General features: G+C 35.5%; 1 protein-coding gene across 7 annotated transcripts in view; it reads left to right on the top strand.

Moving 5' to 3' along the window:
• The window catches only part of LOC126877502 (uncharacterized), a 206124-nt gene extending 190088 nt beyond the window's left edge, over window positions 1–16036 (top strand). For all 7 annotated transcript variants that reach the window (XM_050640208.1, XM_050640212.1, XM_050640207.1 and 4 more), the window contains 4 exons: window positions 5528–5751; window positions 7900–9055; window positions 10167–10640; window positions 12311–16036. In XM_050640208.1, coding sequence (XP_050496165.1) covers window positions 5528–5751; window positions 7900–9055; window positions 10167–10640; window positions 12311–12913 — 2457 coding nt within the window. In that variant the 3' untranslated portion in view covers window positions 12914–16036. The remainder of the gene's footprint in view (window positions 1–5527; window positions 5752–7899; window positions 9056–10166; window positions 10641–12310) is intronic.
• The last annotated feature ends 806 nt before the right edge of the window (window positions 16037–16842 follow it).

The raw sequence follows: 16842 nt of genomic DNA, 5'->3' as shown, positions 1-16842 counted from the left end.
AGAATGAGTACTTATAGTTTTCAAATATTATGGTTCATATTTATATTTAACTGTACTTAATGTATTTCAACTTAAAAATCGACTAGACAGTTTAAAATTGAAAAATATATTTATCTTTAAATTTTCCCTACATCGTAAAAGTCCATCAAAAGATCTAGTGCCATTATTATCATCCATAAAATGAATCTATAAATCATTCATATAGGGGTGCATCGGTTAAACTTTTATGGATGCGAATATAGCGTACCGCAATGGATTTACGTACATATTATCTCTAAATTCATCCCCCCTGCAAAACTCATTTTACTTAAGTAGCTGAGGCAAAGCTCAAAATAAGCCACGTCAAACTCAAACTAATCTTAGAGCACAAAAGATACAAGATATGATTTCACGCTAAAATAGCGAACTAAAATTATAGCCTTTGTGGATATAAACTTAATTTTATCGAAACTAATAATAACGGCGACGCTCGTGGAAAAACGAGGTCGAATCTAGTTTTGTTAGTTCTTATTGATCAATATTGATACTATAAGGTAAAAATTAAATATATCTCTCGAAAGTTATCACAATTTTCATTATACGTTTATATAGATTTATAAATCACTATTACAGTATTAACTCATTATAATTGCATATACCGTGAATCAGTTCTCCTTTGCGATATTCGTGAACGACTTATTATAATTCGTAATTTAATAAACGTTCATTTTATTTCCATTTAAAGATATCTATTCGCGGTTTGTAGTATGTTTCGAGCCTTTAAATTGCATACTGTACAAAATTTCAGCGAAATACAAAGGTGTCACATTAAAATGTGGGAAAGCGGTTTTCCGCGCGAATAATTTGCGTTTGAGATTTCCAGGTAATTTCGAGATTTCGAGAATTTCGTGTTTCTCCGTGTATTCGCTAGACCACAAAACGCAAACCTGAGTAGAATTCGTAGCAATGTTTATGACACCTACGTAAGATAGATATTTTCGAGGACAAACTTTCAATTGCAGACACTTAATAAACTACATGAATTCAATATTAAATATGTTCTACAAGAAAATGAACAAAAATTCTAGATTTTCTGTATTGCTAATTTTTAAACAACCACATATATCGTGCTACAAAGTCAAATGAAAATGTTTATCGAATGTGGTTGAGAGTGTTTTATGGGACTGCTCTTGCCAATAGTATCTTTTGAATTATAAAACGCGACAAAGTAAAAATATCTAAAATGCATTCTGATGCGACATTTTGAACTGACGAAAACTATCATAGTCGCATGGAACTATAATAATAACAATTTGAAAGTTGACGTACGTTTTACTTTGTAATTCAATTTTACAACAAAGTTTCTTTCGTTATGAAAAAATATGAGTACAGTGATTCTACATAGCAATCCCTTTTACGGCAACCCTCTGCATAGCAATTCCTTTTTACATAATATACATTTATATTTTATTGCTGCTACAACGCATACGTATTATGTTAATTTACAAAAACCACTCCAGCACACGAAATCATACACTTTAACTTTATAATGCATATTTCTTATCCTGTTCCTAAGTCTCCTTGCGTGTACGCTAGGATTTCCCTTAGCTTTCCTAAAATTCACACTTTCTTTACGTATGCCGTTTCTTATTTTGTAATATTAAAAAAGACACGAGCAACTTCAAAGGAAAGCAGGATAGCCTGATATCGTATTCAGACACGCAAGAATATTAAATTATTAAAGGAACTATTAAAGGAACATTTTACTGTATTAATTCCTTAACAAGGAACTACCACTATTGTTATTTATTTAAAATTATTTAAAAATTATTTATTTTCCTATGTTAATCCCTTAACATATAACTATCAAACGATATAGAATAATACAATGGAATATCATGTTCAAACTCTTCACTCAGTTCTGTTGCTTTAAAATATTCGGACTTCTTCGAACGATGCTCTAAACAACAATCAATCTTTAAACATTCGCGATACGTAGTATACATCAAAGTGGAAACTTCGTCGAAGTGCAACTGGCAAATATATAAAATAGAGTATTATTATACCAATATATCCATTGGCTTCGCAATTTTTGTTCGATCCCCTTAAAATTCCTTCAAACATCTTAAAACGATTATTTAGACAAGAATCGACTATTGTCATCGCTCGAGAAACGTAATACACTTCGCCAAAATTCGAGCGGAGAAGAATATAAAACGTTGCAGAAGATATTATCTCCAAAATTTGTATTTAATTTCTTCCAATTTTTGATTCGGATTCCTCCAAACTTCCTCAAACAATTCTGTAGAGAATAATGAAGCATTGCCACTCAAGTCACACAATCCGCTTTGCCAAAATGTAACTACGTAGTAAACAACAAGTTACCATGAAAAGTATAACACGAAATATGAAATAATCGAAATTTTCGAAACGTTTGTTTTGTTAATTTTTTATTCAATTTTCTTAAAATTCTTTGAAACTTCTATCAAGTTCCTTGGGTAACAATTGAACGATTTCATTCAAAACGTGTGACATACTTCGCGAATGCACAACGAGAACGTCACGGATCGTCCCAGATTCAACAAACAAGCTGACAGTGGAGACGTCTGGCACCATAAGGCTAACACCGAGGACGATTTCCTCCGACGTTCGAGTACATCCGCTGCAAACCTGCTGCGCCCGTTTGTCACGAGTGCAGATTCGCCTGTCTGAGCGCAATGTGGAAACCATGAAATGTCACGAAAAGAGCTTCAACGAGAAGATTTGAGACCTTAAGGGAAGAGGAAAGAAAACGCGATCGTCGAAATAATATTCGAAGAATGTCTATTATCTGAAGGCGATTCCGCGCCATCTGGAACAGATCCGAAGAAAAAAAGGAAAGAAAAAGGAAAGAAAGGATATCAAAAGAAGTCGGTTCAAAATTCCTTTTAAGATTTGTTCTCGACGTTGCTCGTTGAGGCGGCTAAAAATTATGAGAGGAAATCTTTACGCTGAAATAACCCGTGCGCACTGTGTCCTTTGACATTTGAACGATAATGAAAGAAGTATTGGATGAATAATATTCAATGAAGATATTTGAAAAAGAATATATTTATATTTTAATAGAGATATTTAAAGAGAAGTATATTAAGAGACGTTTTCCTTCTCTAAATTGAAGAATATCGAAGCATACCAAGGTTTAGGAATAACATATTATTCGAAATGTCTCGACTCTTTGTATCCAAGCAACTTCATTACGATAGAATTGATAATGTAGAAATTGTTCTTTGTATTATTATCGTCATACATTTGCTATCTTTTTCTTTCCCAGACAAAATCCCGATTACAAAGAGTTTTACCACAAAAAAACGTTTAAGTTATTGATGAATCGTACTATAAAAATTTGTTAAGTATAAAAATTCAGATAATATCAAAATACGGCGTTTATTTTTCTACACGTAGAATAATATAATATTTCGATACAGAATAAATGAAATTTCCAAAGAAAATTCAGAATGAAGGAGAATGAAGAAAATAGGCTGATATATCTGAATGAATTACGTCACGGACTTGTTCTTCTGATATTTATTTATGTTTAATGAGCATGTACTATGCATGAATGCACCATTGTATACGTATAGCGGTGACAAGCATCCGTTAATATTCACTGAGAACCCCTCGTCTCAATATCCTGTGCGAGAACAGAAACCGCAAGGTCGTCCTCAAGGAATCGATAAGAGGGATGCTAATTTCAGTCACTTTGCGTATGTGATCATACCAGCTAATATGCGTGAAGATATTCTATCATCTGGCCTTGAAAATAAAAGGGATGGTTCCCTTACTCCTCTTCCAGTAAATAGATAATCAACGAACGTTTAACCATTCGTATAATTCACACTATTCCAAGTTATATAAAAGGGAAAGGTAATTTCTTAGAAATTCAATGTAAAAAGTAACGGCAAATATAATTTAAAAAACGGAAGGAAAATTAAACAACTCCCTCGATAATATTTCCAATAAGCTATGTTCATGACAAAAATTAATAATTCTTTACGCATGAGATATAAAATTATGTTTACTTTCATTTTAAAATATGCCAAAGTTTTAAATTCCACATTGTTTTCCTTTCTCTTTCTTCTTTTTTCTTTTTTGTTGAAACCGTTAATTTTGAAAATGAAATACGAGAGAAGAACACGAAGATTCAAAGAAAATTTTGTACAAATATTTAAGAAACGAACGATCAAAAACTTAGAAATTGAAATGTTATATCTCACTCTATTTCTTCTTTGAAAATGGATTACCAAAAAAAAAAAAAAATAGCGGAATTGCAAAGATAATTTTGTACAAAAATTTTTTATCGCAGAACGTTTCAAGTTTTAAATTTGCGTAGGAGGAAAAGATCTTTAATTAGCATGTTGTATCATTTAACAAAGACAAAGGGACAGTAATTGATTCAAGGATATCATTTCCCAGAAATCAAGATAAATTCATTCTTTTACTGCCCACGATCCTACGATAAAACGCGCTACATCTGTGTAATGAAAATCCTAGTGCAGCCATAATGCTCACCGGCACGCAATTCGCAAGTAAACCGTCCGCAGACAGAGGAAAACAATCTTTTACAACCCATCATTACGATCGTCTGTAATTGGCACATTTATGTGACTTTTAATTGCCGCTACCATTTGCTTCAATGAAGGCGGCGACATCAAACCTTTAATGTTTTTTCATTACCATATCGTGGCCAGTATGTATACCGTATATTTACGTGATCGTCTATACACATGTTACCCACCCGTGATTTCGTTGATCGTATTTTAACGAAGTCTATTGTACATCGACTATACAAAAAAGAATCGTTTGGCACAGGAAATTGTAAGCGCTTTGTACCTCTGGTCCATCTACCGAAATCTTGAACAAACGATAATAATAAATAAATGCAAAATACATAGTAATGTACATCTACAGTGGCGGGCAAAAGAAAGTTTATAATTATCCCTCCCTAATAATATCTTTTGGATTGTAAAACGTGACAAAGCGATTTTCCAATCGATATATGAAGAAGAATAAAAATAATATGAATTGTGGATTGAAATATATAAAACACATTTTGATGCAACACCTTGAAGCAACAAGAATTACTACAGTCACAGAAAATTGTGATAATCATAAAATAAGAAGCATATAAAGATACTATAATCCTATAACATGAATTTATATTTAATAAGAACAATGAATAAATATAATATACATATACCACAGAATAAATGACTATTATCAATATGGCAAAAAACTTTTAGTACAATTCTAACTAAAATTATACCGATTTTGAACTTTCTTTTATCCGCCAGAATATATTTATTTAATTTTCGCATAAGCCATCGTACATCTATCACAGTATCGCTAAAATGACTAACGTTAATTGTTAATCACGATGTTATTAATTAGAATGTTCAAATTCACTGTTCGCTTCTGGTTATTTACTAATCGCTTACCTTATTTATAATACTAAACGTTTGAATGAAACGATTCACAGATTCATACGAAATTATTTTGTCTTTGTTTATAGGAGTGTCAACCAGAATTTTTACACGATCTAGTGCTGAAGATGAAAGCCTATATATTTACGCCTGGTGATTCGATATGTCGAAAGGGAGAGGTAGCTAGAGAAATGTTCATAATAGCCGACGGAATTCTAGAAGTGATTAGCGAAACGGGCAGAGTTTTAACAACCATGAAAGCCGGAGATTTCTTTGGAGAAATTGGAATTCTTAATCTAGACGGATTAAACAAGTAAGTGATTAAAAGTAAATGCTGTCCTATTTCTAATTTTTGTTCTGAGTTCCGTGTATTCTAACTCCGAACTACTTCGCAAAATATTATTCTTCATACGTATAACGTTAAGCCTACTTTCGTCCAATTAGCATAAAGTTATGCAAATTATAATACAATAAATGTATGTATCAATAACATATTGTGGTATTAAACATTATTTAATTAGATCGCCAACAACGTTATGTAACATTATTATTTTAATCAACTTGAAAATTGAAGGAAATTAATTTCATCGATACCGTATCGTCATTGTCGGCACGCTAATTTCACTTAATTCAATAATTTAATCGAATAAAGTGCCAAACGGAATTTAAAGCACCCGTGCACTTTATAACAGTATACGTGAATATCTCTTGACAAATGAGAAAAGTTTTAAGAAAGTTTTATACTTTCAGCCTGCCATTTTATCTTCTAATGAATAATCGTGTTGCGAGTCCCATAAATGTATCGCATGTGAGTCGTAAGTTAAGTTGCGCAATCCTTTATTTGATACATGAATCTAAACTGGGAAAAATTTATACGAGAAGCATGTGAAGCTGATGGGAATGCGGCAATAGTCGAAAACTGCAATCGATAAAAACCTCCTTTCAGCTTTGCACGCGTTTTATTTTCCTTCCAATCCTGACACATATATAACTTGTCCTACTTTCTTGTTACATCGTTCAGTATCTCTGAAACATAGTTGTCTGAAATTTCGTTTCGCGCTTCGGTATTTTCCACAAAACTGAATAATTTAATTCCGACGATTGTTAAAAATGCACCTATCGCACGATTGAATCTTCTTATGACAAATTAAAGTTTAATAGTTAAAGGAACCATCGATACAAATATTTTTCGTTAAAAATACTAGCGGTGTTTCGTAAATAAATCCACTATAAGTGTCTGTTTTAGAGGAAACGAATTCTAAAATTATTTTGAAGGTGACACTTTGCAATCTACGAAAAGTCGCTCCGTCGTTGAATATTATCAATTTACAACTAATTCTCTTTATTCGCAGCAGATGTATGAGCAAGAGATTGAACTTTCCTAAACTTTGTCCCGAAGTCTTCGAGTTAACTTAACTCAATTACAAAACTGATAATGTAATGAATTTAAACTGGAACAGAGTCACTGCAGCTACTTCGAAATAATTGATGCGTACACGAAACTCGTTATAATATTCATTGTTACTTTCAAGAAAAAGTTCACTTTCAGAGTTAATTTTTTCATAATTATTGCCAGAAAACCAACGATATATATGTCGGAGTCAGGTTGGAATTTTGGGACGTTCGATGAACCTTTACTTACTTCACCGTCGCGAATGTAGCTAATGTTTATCGGTACAAATGTGGACATTACAAGAGGTTATGAATAATAGCGGCAATAGGGTGGTCGAGATGACAACGAATTCAGGTTCGATAACGAATCCACGGTCCACGGGATGACAAATATCAACTTAATAACGATTCGGGTAATTTTCTCGATAACTCAATCAGCAATTCGTCCAATGACTAACTAACTAACTAACTAATTCGTAATCCAAATGAAACTACCCTTATATATTCCTGCCCCACTTCTCGGATCAATCTTTGTTTTTAAGGAGAGTCATATAATCATTCCATACCTCTGTCCGGTAGACGTTCCTCCCGTGACCGTGGCTACGTCTAGTGACCCGCTATGTCACTTCGAGCCCGAACCCATCGTCATAAAGCCAGATTGGAACATTAGAACTATTTCTTATTTTTATTACTTAAGTGTAGCTATAGTAAAAGTCTGGACTGGGGTATTGGGGTATTGAGACATATATATGTCGGAGATAAAAGAACATCGGGATTTCCCGTCCGGAATGTTGGGAAAAACATTTGTGCCGGTAAACATTAACTACTTCCGCGACGGTAAAGTAAGTAAAGGTTCATCGAACGCCCCAAAATTCCAACCTGACTCCGACATATATTTTCTCGATAAAGTTCTTTTGCGATGTACTTATACTTATTTTCCTCCCTTATTCTTCAAATGGAAGTTCTACGTCAGTTTAAGATATAACACATTTCATATTTCAAACCATAAAAGCTTCGAATTTAAAAAATCAAGTTTCTATCTATCCAACGAATAAACTCTCAATTACAGACGCACAGCCGACGTTCGTTCGGTAGGTTACTCAGAGCTATTCAGCCTCTCTCGCGAGGACGTATTAGCGGCGATGAAAGACTATCCAGACGCTCAAGAAATCCTGCAGAATCTCGGTAGGAAACGTTTGATGGAGGCGCAGAAGGTCGTCAAAGCATCTAAGCAACCAACGTCGCCTGGTCACGACTCCTCGGACAACAGCACGAGCAAAAGAATCGTTAGCAAGCTGAAGTGCGACGTAAAGGGTCTAAAGTATGCGCTAAAGAGCAAACGAAATACAAAACCCGAGGAAAGCTTGGAGCTGCAGCCATTGACGCCAAAGGTGTCAACGCTGAAAAGGCAGCAGAAGATCGATGATACTCAAGACGCGTCCGCGTCGAGCGTCCAAGAACCACCTGTGTCGCCTTTGGGCGCCGGTTTACCTCTGCTTGCCAGATTAAGATTATTAAAAGAAAAAGAAGAACGCGAAGAACGTCGAAATCTAATGGAAACGCACGTGCACGCGCCTGAACAACAACAACCACCGTTGGACGCGCAGAACCCTATGAACCCGAATTTGCCGTTTCTTCAGAGAATACTACTCTTGAAGGCAAAGAACGAGCAAGAGGCCAAAGAGGCTGACAAAGAGGCACCCACTAAAGAGCCCTTGCTTCCAAAAAACGCTATACCCGAGGAATCGCAAGAACAATCGCCCAAGCTACCTCGTAAACCGGTACAGAAGCAGCCATCGGTCCAAAGTACCATAGAACCGATCGTCAAATCGCCGACTACTTCGAACGAAGAGAATGCGAATGGTTCGAACGCGAAGAAACCATGGGCCATGCTGAAGGACGCCTCGTTAACGAACAAAGAAAATTCGCCGCAGAGGAGTCCGCCGACTAAGAGGCTAAGACAGACTTTAATGCACCTAAGACAGCAGACTAAGATGTACGCGTCCGTAGACGATCTTTCACCGGAGTACTGCGGTCTACCGTTTGTCAAGAAGCTGAAGATACTTAACGAGAGACAGAAGTTGGCGGAACTCGAGAAAGCAGTTAGGAGCTCCAGTTTAGACTGCGGAGAAAACGCCGAGCTTGAGTTCGATGGAAACTTGACGAGAAGCCACTCGGAGGCTTGCGCGATCGAGTATACCAGGAAATTAGCGAAATTGAATCAGGTACGTAGATTGAAGTTTTTGAGAGTTTTGGCAAATATTTTGTACGTTGATAAATGGAAAGTAACGTCGAGATATCAAAGTAATTGATTTATAGTTGTATGTGTAGAGACGAGTGACGTGTATGAGGACGTACACGGTAAAATGAAAGAAATCTTTATCGTTCGAGCATATACCGAGATGCAACATCGGTCAACATTAAGTTACGAATCCAATTGCTAGAAATTTAGATCCCGCTGTATTATACTCGGACGATATTTAACTGCTTAATAGCTTATATCAGTTGTCAGGTATCGGAAACTTCGACAATATATTAAACCGTGCGCGTAGAAGTTCTGTCATTTAGTTTCTGTATTATACGCAAGTGATTTATTCGCTTCGTCCTATTCAAATGGAACTACTTAACTCTGCGGAGGTCGCGGTGTATCTAAGAGATACAATAACTGAAATTCTATGCTGCAGTGCAGCTTATTTTTGCGAAAAGACTGTACAGATATGTAAAAAGTCTTTAATCGGACTAAAATTAATACAGAATATAATATATAGATATTTAGTATAGATATAGATATATATTTAGATATAGATTTACAGTATATATAAACTACATAATTACTAATTTAAAGATAAAGAATAAATTTGAAAATATTTAGAATTAGATTTTACATGTATATCTGTTAGATCAACCACAATCTGCGAAGAGTTAATAATGGCACAAATCGAATCAAAATTCTTCAAACTAGAATCCTTTTAATTTAACTTTCATGAAAAATGTCTTTTGTTTGTGCCGATCTACTGTCAATTTCAGTTTACATCTTTATAATTCCGTTAAGATAGAGTAGAATTATCTATCTCGGAGTTGACGCATCGCGATCGATCAGAAGAACATACGTACTTTTCTATCGTTACGAAGAACCTCGATCGACGGATTAAAAGAAGGAACGTGTACCTAATAATAAATCAACTGATCTCGTCAGTAATTTTCACATTAAATCGATATCTTAATATTTAATATTTTACATTATCGACGAAATCACTATTATCAATCATGAACAATATCAACGTCTGATTTTAATCAGTGCCAATTCAAGTTCTTTCAATGCATCACATTTTCCAGAATCGAATGTCATCGATGTCACCCACGGATCAACTTTCACCGGAGAACGAGACGTTGGAAAGGCGGAACTTGAAGAGCATACTAAAGAAGTTGTCGGCTGGCAGCAGAACCGGAAGCTCCGAGACCTCGGCAACGAGCACGCCGGATCGCGAAGCGGCTACCGCCGAATTAAGGAAATTAATGAGAGCACCGACGATAGAAGGTTACGCGGCACGGCATTCGAAACTCTCGAAAAGCGTGACATTTAACAAATACACGCTGCAGAGCCCACCGTCCGAGCAGACCCCGGCAAATTATCCGCTTGGGTCGCAGTTGTCCGACTCCCAAGAGCAGGCCTCACTGCCACCGCCCAATAAACTCAATTTCCGTCCTTTGGGCAGCGGAGGTATCCTGCAAATGGTATCTCGGCCACGAGAAGAGGAATACCTGGGGGAGATAGTCACTGGCATCAAAGAAGTTGTTAAGGCTCGTCTGGTAAGTCGCTATTTTTTTATACTTTTTCTCTCGTCGCGTAGAACAGCTCGTTGAAGGTAGTTTGGATTAAACTTCGACACGTATGGCGAACTATTTACGCAGAGTTAAATATTCAAATTTTGTCGAATTCTTCTCTAGAGATAGGGAATGATGAAACAAAATATTTTCGAATGGTGTTATTTGTCAAATGAAATGAAAGCAACTGTGATATTTTATTCGGCGGATTTTCAAACATATTGAGATTTAATCGGCGAGAAAAATTAAAATTGAGGGGGAAAATTGAACGTATTTGAGAAAAATTAGAAAAATATTCTATCAATCCTTACGTTATCTGATACGATTGACTGTAATTAAATCAAACGTAATTAATTCGAAAAGTAGATAATTCTAACGGTAATTAATCAGAAATAATAATATGCTTTTGTAGCATCTTTCATAAAGTAAAAAATACATATAAGAGATAGAAAGAAAAGCTGTGAATGGACATGCACAGTAACTCTTTACTGCGTCTTTTCTTTATTTACTATCAAGATTTACATAGTATTTAGACAGTTTCTTCGATATTTATAATAATCGCTTACTAGATATTTCAGAAAAACTGAATGTTTTCTTCATTCGTAAGAGTTAAACGAATGAAAGTTTGACACTTTTAAGTTTTCGTAGAATCAAGAATGTGTCCTTTCATCTGAAAAATCAATAGGTAAACTTGCGAAAGCCATTTATAAAATGTTCAAGAACTTAATAAGGATATCAAGAAACACGTTTGGAAGAATTACATTTCCTAGAGGAGGTTCTACAAGATTCCTTGGTTTCCTGTAATTTCCCTTGAAGATATTGGCTTCGAAGTTGTCGACTTCGGAGCTGTTCAACGTAAAGTTCTCGCGCACTGAGCCAGTTTGCAAGAAGTTTGCATCGCAACGGCTTATAACCTCGTTCTATTTGCATGCTACTCCCTGTTTACAAATCACTAATATATTACTTGTTAGCGTACTCCGCTTAACCAACGACATCTATGTGCTGTTAATTTCCCCGTTCGCAGATATTAATATGTTTCGTGATATTTACATCAATGCTATAAATGATGTGAAATTATCAATTTTACACAAAAGCAAGTGAAATTTTTTATTGAAAAATGTTGTACATGAAATATACTAATGTTAGAAATAAAGAGAAAAGTATTATAAGTGTAAAAGAAATTCTACTTTGATAGCATACCAAAAATGTCTGGGGTAGAAAAATTGTAATATGAATGGATTAAATTATTCATGAATTAAACAAATAATTGCAATAGTATTTTAAACAATCTATAGAAACAGGGGAGTCAAAGTATAGATACATAGTAAACTATTGGACTTTGTGATATACAGTCTGGCCTGTCGACCTATCATTACGATATTAAAAATATTTTTGGATTTTTCGAAAAGTTATTTCAAAGAAAATAGCATCAATACCGAACAAGTGATACTTCAAAACATCTTATTCTTTAAAAAAAAAATAAAGATTGCGTTACTTATTTAAAGTAATTTCATCTACTACTTAGAGTAAACTAAATTGCAGCTAAACAGAAAATTATACCGTGACACAGCTAGCCTTCGGCAAACTCAAAACTCGACACCAGCGTACTAACTATATTACTCGTAACTAATGTACGCATACGAATAAAATTTCAGGAGGACATACAGAGGAAGTTCGAACGGCAGATTGCTTCGTTGGAATTAGAGATCCGCAAGCGAGACGAGATAATATCTCAACTTCAAGCAAGAATACTAGAACTGGAACAAAGAGATTCAAGAAACAGGGACGAGTCTTTGGGAGACAGCACGGAGCACGACGCCTCGTTCGAGGAAGACTTGGACGACGATCGTGAGGACCACCCGTTCATGAGAGACGGTTCAGTGGACACGGTCCTCACCACTCAGTCGCACTACAAGCATTGCTCGCCATGTATAGAGTCTAGTTCTCATAACCGAAGATCCTGGGAAGAACACTCCGAGGAAGAAACATTAGAGCTTCAAGAACTCCCTAGCTCGATCGTGCCACAGTCTCTGTGGAAGGACGAGGTGGCGATCGATCTAGAGTCCAACAGCGAAAGCAGCAGATCCGAGGACGAATTCGACGATAGATCCGGAAGAGGCGGCAGCGAGAACGACGGCGATGACGACGAGGAAGGTGAAGTGCGTGGAGAGGGACATAATAATTGGGAGGCGGCTATGCTAGCCCAGGAACTAGAGGCCAGGCGGAGAAGCAGCGAGGACGCGAATCCGGGCTCCTAGCGCATTAACGAGATCCTAGATGTATTGTGTTATCTCACCAGCACTTTGCACCCCAGGGGTTGGTGTAACGGCCCAGCAACTGCTACAGGCAGCGCGGCCCTCTGCGAGAACGATTGCCCTTATTTACAGTTAGATTTCGATAGAATGACCAGTTGTAGGGAGACCATGATGTAAAACCCGATGTGTAAGAATCTAGGGGATTGATCGTTCCTTTCCTATGATCCTGGACTTTTGTCACGTGGAGATTCGTGGGCCAATATATACGACCTTCGTGAGCGGAACGTATACACGTGTTTCTAAAGCCTCCGCACGCCGTGAATACACGCGTAAATTGCGTTCTAGTCGCATTCCCTCTCTGTGCACATCTATCCATACATACCACACACGTACACATGCAGATACGCTAGTTCGGAGGATTGTTCTCTAGGTTTATTTCTCACAAACTTTCTACCACTACTCGTTTGCTTTTGTTTGGTCATTGATCGAAGATCGTGATCCTCTTATCCTTCGAGGGACCTTCCATTTTATTTGGCGATATCGAACAACGGCTTCGGTTAGATAATCAAATTTTACGTCAATCATTTTGGTTGAATAAAGGGAATTGGTATGGTTTCGAGAGAAATAAAATGGAATTCGGATATACTTTTTCCTGTCTCTAGCGACTAACTATACGAAATCTTTTATTCGAAAATTAAAGTTTATAGCGGTTTGAAATTATATATAGATATTCATATCTACTACGAAGACTTGACTTAAGGATTACGAGACGAATTTTACGTGTTACGTTACGATCAATACGAAAATACATATATTTACGAGTAGCTAGGCACTACACACGTGTGTTAACGAAATTATATTCACGATGTATTACGTTAAACGTTGATTAAGTCGTAAAATATCGCTCGATTAGAGGTGATATTACAAGTGTCTGTAAAAATTTTCCACCAATTTGGAATTAACGTTTCTCTTTAAAGAGCTGGATGCCAGAGGGTTACAAAGTTCCCGAAAATCAGTTCTGTGAAGATAAAAGTTCCAAAACGATCTCGCGGCTTTCTGTGCCATATAACTTCATGAAATATCGCGTGTATGGTACAAATTACGATTAATTTACATTAACTTCGCCTAATTATCTTATCATTACCCACGAATTCAGTTCATTTTCCGAATCATTTTTAAATTTATATCATTTTTAAACTTCCAGCAATTAATATACCTACATACTTCGGAAGAAAAGAGAAAGTGATAAAACAGAGTGAAATTTCGTTCCTACGAAAAGACGTGCTGATGGATTTAAAGGATATCTTGAAGCAGCATGTGAAGTGCAATTACATTGATTAATTTTTAAGAGTTGAATGTTAATATTTTCAAGTTTATGGACAATTCAGCCTCTCTTCGCTTTTCTGATAGTCGTGACAACCTAATTTCGACAGAATTTCTCTTGTCCACGCGCAAATTATAAATAGATTACAATTTCGACTCAATTGATTAACTTAGTTTATCATCTAATAGGCATAATAAGTGATTAAGTATAGATATCCTCTTAATTGCAAGAAATTCGTAGAAATAAATCGTGTCTTTTGAAATAACGCGACTAAAACCTTTAATTGTTAAAGTTAAATTAACAGTGTACTTAACTAATGATACGCGATTTTCCTTTAAAGTACAAGAAATTTCATTTTCCATTTTCATAACGATATTTTTCTTTTCTCAGTTTTAAAGAAGATTCTTGATCTCCGTGTTAAAGAATAATATTTTTATTCAATTAAAAATTACGAAATTTCATTAAATGTTTACTGTTAATAGCTCGCATAGAGTTGAAATTTTACTTATGTGATATAGTAGTTGCATTGTAAATAATCACAGGTGCCTGAGAGGATATTATACTTGAGATATATAGAGCTATAAAACGTTAAGCACCTATTTAAATGTGTAATGTGTACACCGGACGGACGATACTCAATTACAAACAATATCGCGTTGGTTTCTTTTTCATTCCATGGCAAAACATCGTGCAGAAGAAGTTGATCGAAGACGAATTCACGCGATACTCTTTCCATTATCTGCCTTAGCTATTACGAACTATAATACAAACTTGTTACCGATTGTCTGTGAAACACTGTGAATGCTTCATTTTCTTTTGTTACAGAGCAATACGTACCTCTATATCGTTTCACGAGATACTTGTTAAATAAGAAACACTAAAATAAATTACGGATCTGTTATTACGAAAGAGATATATCTATATGCATACATAATGCATACAAATACGCGTACACAGATAAACATACATATATATATATACATATACACATATTTATAAGTGGACAATTTTAATTTCATATCTCAAGACGCTAATTAAGAAATCTATAAATTTTCTATAAATAGACGGTTTGCGTAATTTTTCATCAACTACCCCCCCCCCTACCGCCACCCCAGGAAAATTGAACTTTTGCTTCCCGTTTTCCCTCATGCCTCTGCCCATTTATGCGATCATTTTCATCATTTAATGAGAAACGATATACCATGGTCGGAAAAAAGGGAGAAAATTAAATATTCAATACTAAAACGTAACGAACGAAGAAAAAAAAATGTTAACGACACGTATGCACATATACACGTACACACAGACATACATAGATACACATAATTTAATTAAAAGAAAAAAGCGACAAAAGTTAATGGGAATTATATGATGTATACTGACCAGACCAAGCTCAATATTTCTAGAGTCTTTACAAGATAAATAAATCTGTTAAGTGAGAAATGACTATTAAATTAAATAAGGAGAGGAAATCTATTAAGAAGAACTTGTAAATATTAGCCTATAATTTATTTATCTATGAATGCGAGGGAAAGCGCGAATGACGAGACACATATGTAGAAGAGAAAGAAAAAGAGAGGATTATATTTAGTGTGTGTGATAGAGAGAGAAAGTGTGAGAGAAAGAGTGGGAGAACACAAGTGAAGGAAGAGAGCAAATGCGAGTGAAAGAGGAAAACGAAGAATGCGTAAAACAAGAAGAGGTTATGGCGAACTATTACGGTGAAAAGCATTTTAGATGCTGATATGTACCTACTACGCGAATGAAAAGAGTATACAATAAAGTAAACAAATGTTTTCAAACATTGTGTTTTTCATGTGGCCCTATAGTAACATTTATTTATGTCGATGAATAGTAAACAGATAAAATTTCAAATATATTTTCGTGTTTTGAGATAAACCGAGTTTTTTATAAAGAATGTTTCAAGTATAGTGTAACATTAAACATCGTTAAACATTTTCTAAAATGCTGTATGTTTCAAATATTATGCAAATCTTTAATGGTTTGAAAATCATTTTATTAATTGTTTCAATTTCTGGTCTCTTTATTATCAATTCGATGAAAGAATAGAGAATAATTTAGAAAACAAGTTAAAGTTTCTTAAATCTTGTACACATATTATAACAATTATCTGAAAAATGTATATTTTATATAACGACCATATATATGTCGGAGAAGTGTCAGGAATAGGACTGTGGGCGTTTGATAGATCTTCACTGGAATTGGCCATCGCTGTGTTATAACGAAGGTACGGCCTGGTACTACGAGTATGGATACTACCGATTCGACAATCAACCGCGGTGATTGGGCACTTGCGATACTAGTGACGTTGGTCTTAGGTTCGATAACGAATCCACGGTCAATGGGATGATAGATATACTTGCTCACACAATCTGACTCAAACGTGTAATACTCACAGATCATAAGGCGTTACTCTCTTCGTCGATGAGATTGCAAGAAAGAATGACTTTTCGTCCCAATGATGCCACAGAGAAAAACTGTGATGGGGTGTGTCTAAGGACACGAGATTATCGGATTAGTCGAGTATAGCCCTCGTTCTGAAAGTAAGGGAAATTGACGTCGCTGTCAATTGGTCAATTTGGGACAA

Source organism: Bombus huntii, chromosome 2 (genome assembly GCF_024542735.1).
Source record: "Bombus huntii isolate Logan2020A chromosome 2, iyBomHunt1.1, whole genome shotgun sequence".
In the NCBI taxonomy this organism is placed as follows: domain Eukaryota; kingdom Metazoa; phylum Arthropoda; class Insecta; order Hymenoptera; family Apidae; genus Bombus; species Bombus huntii.
Note: the sequence above shows the minus strand (reverse complement) of the source record. Positions and strands in the feature narration are given on the sequence as shown.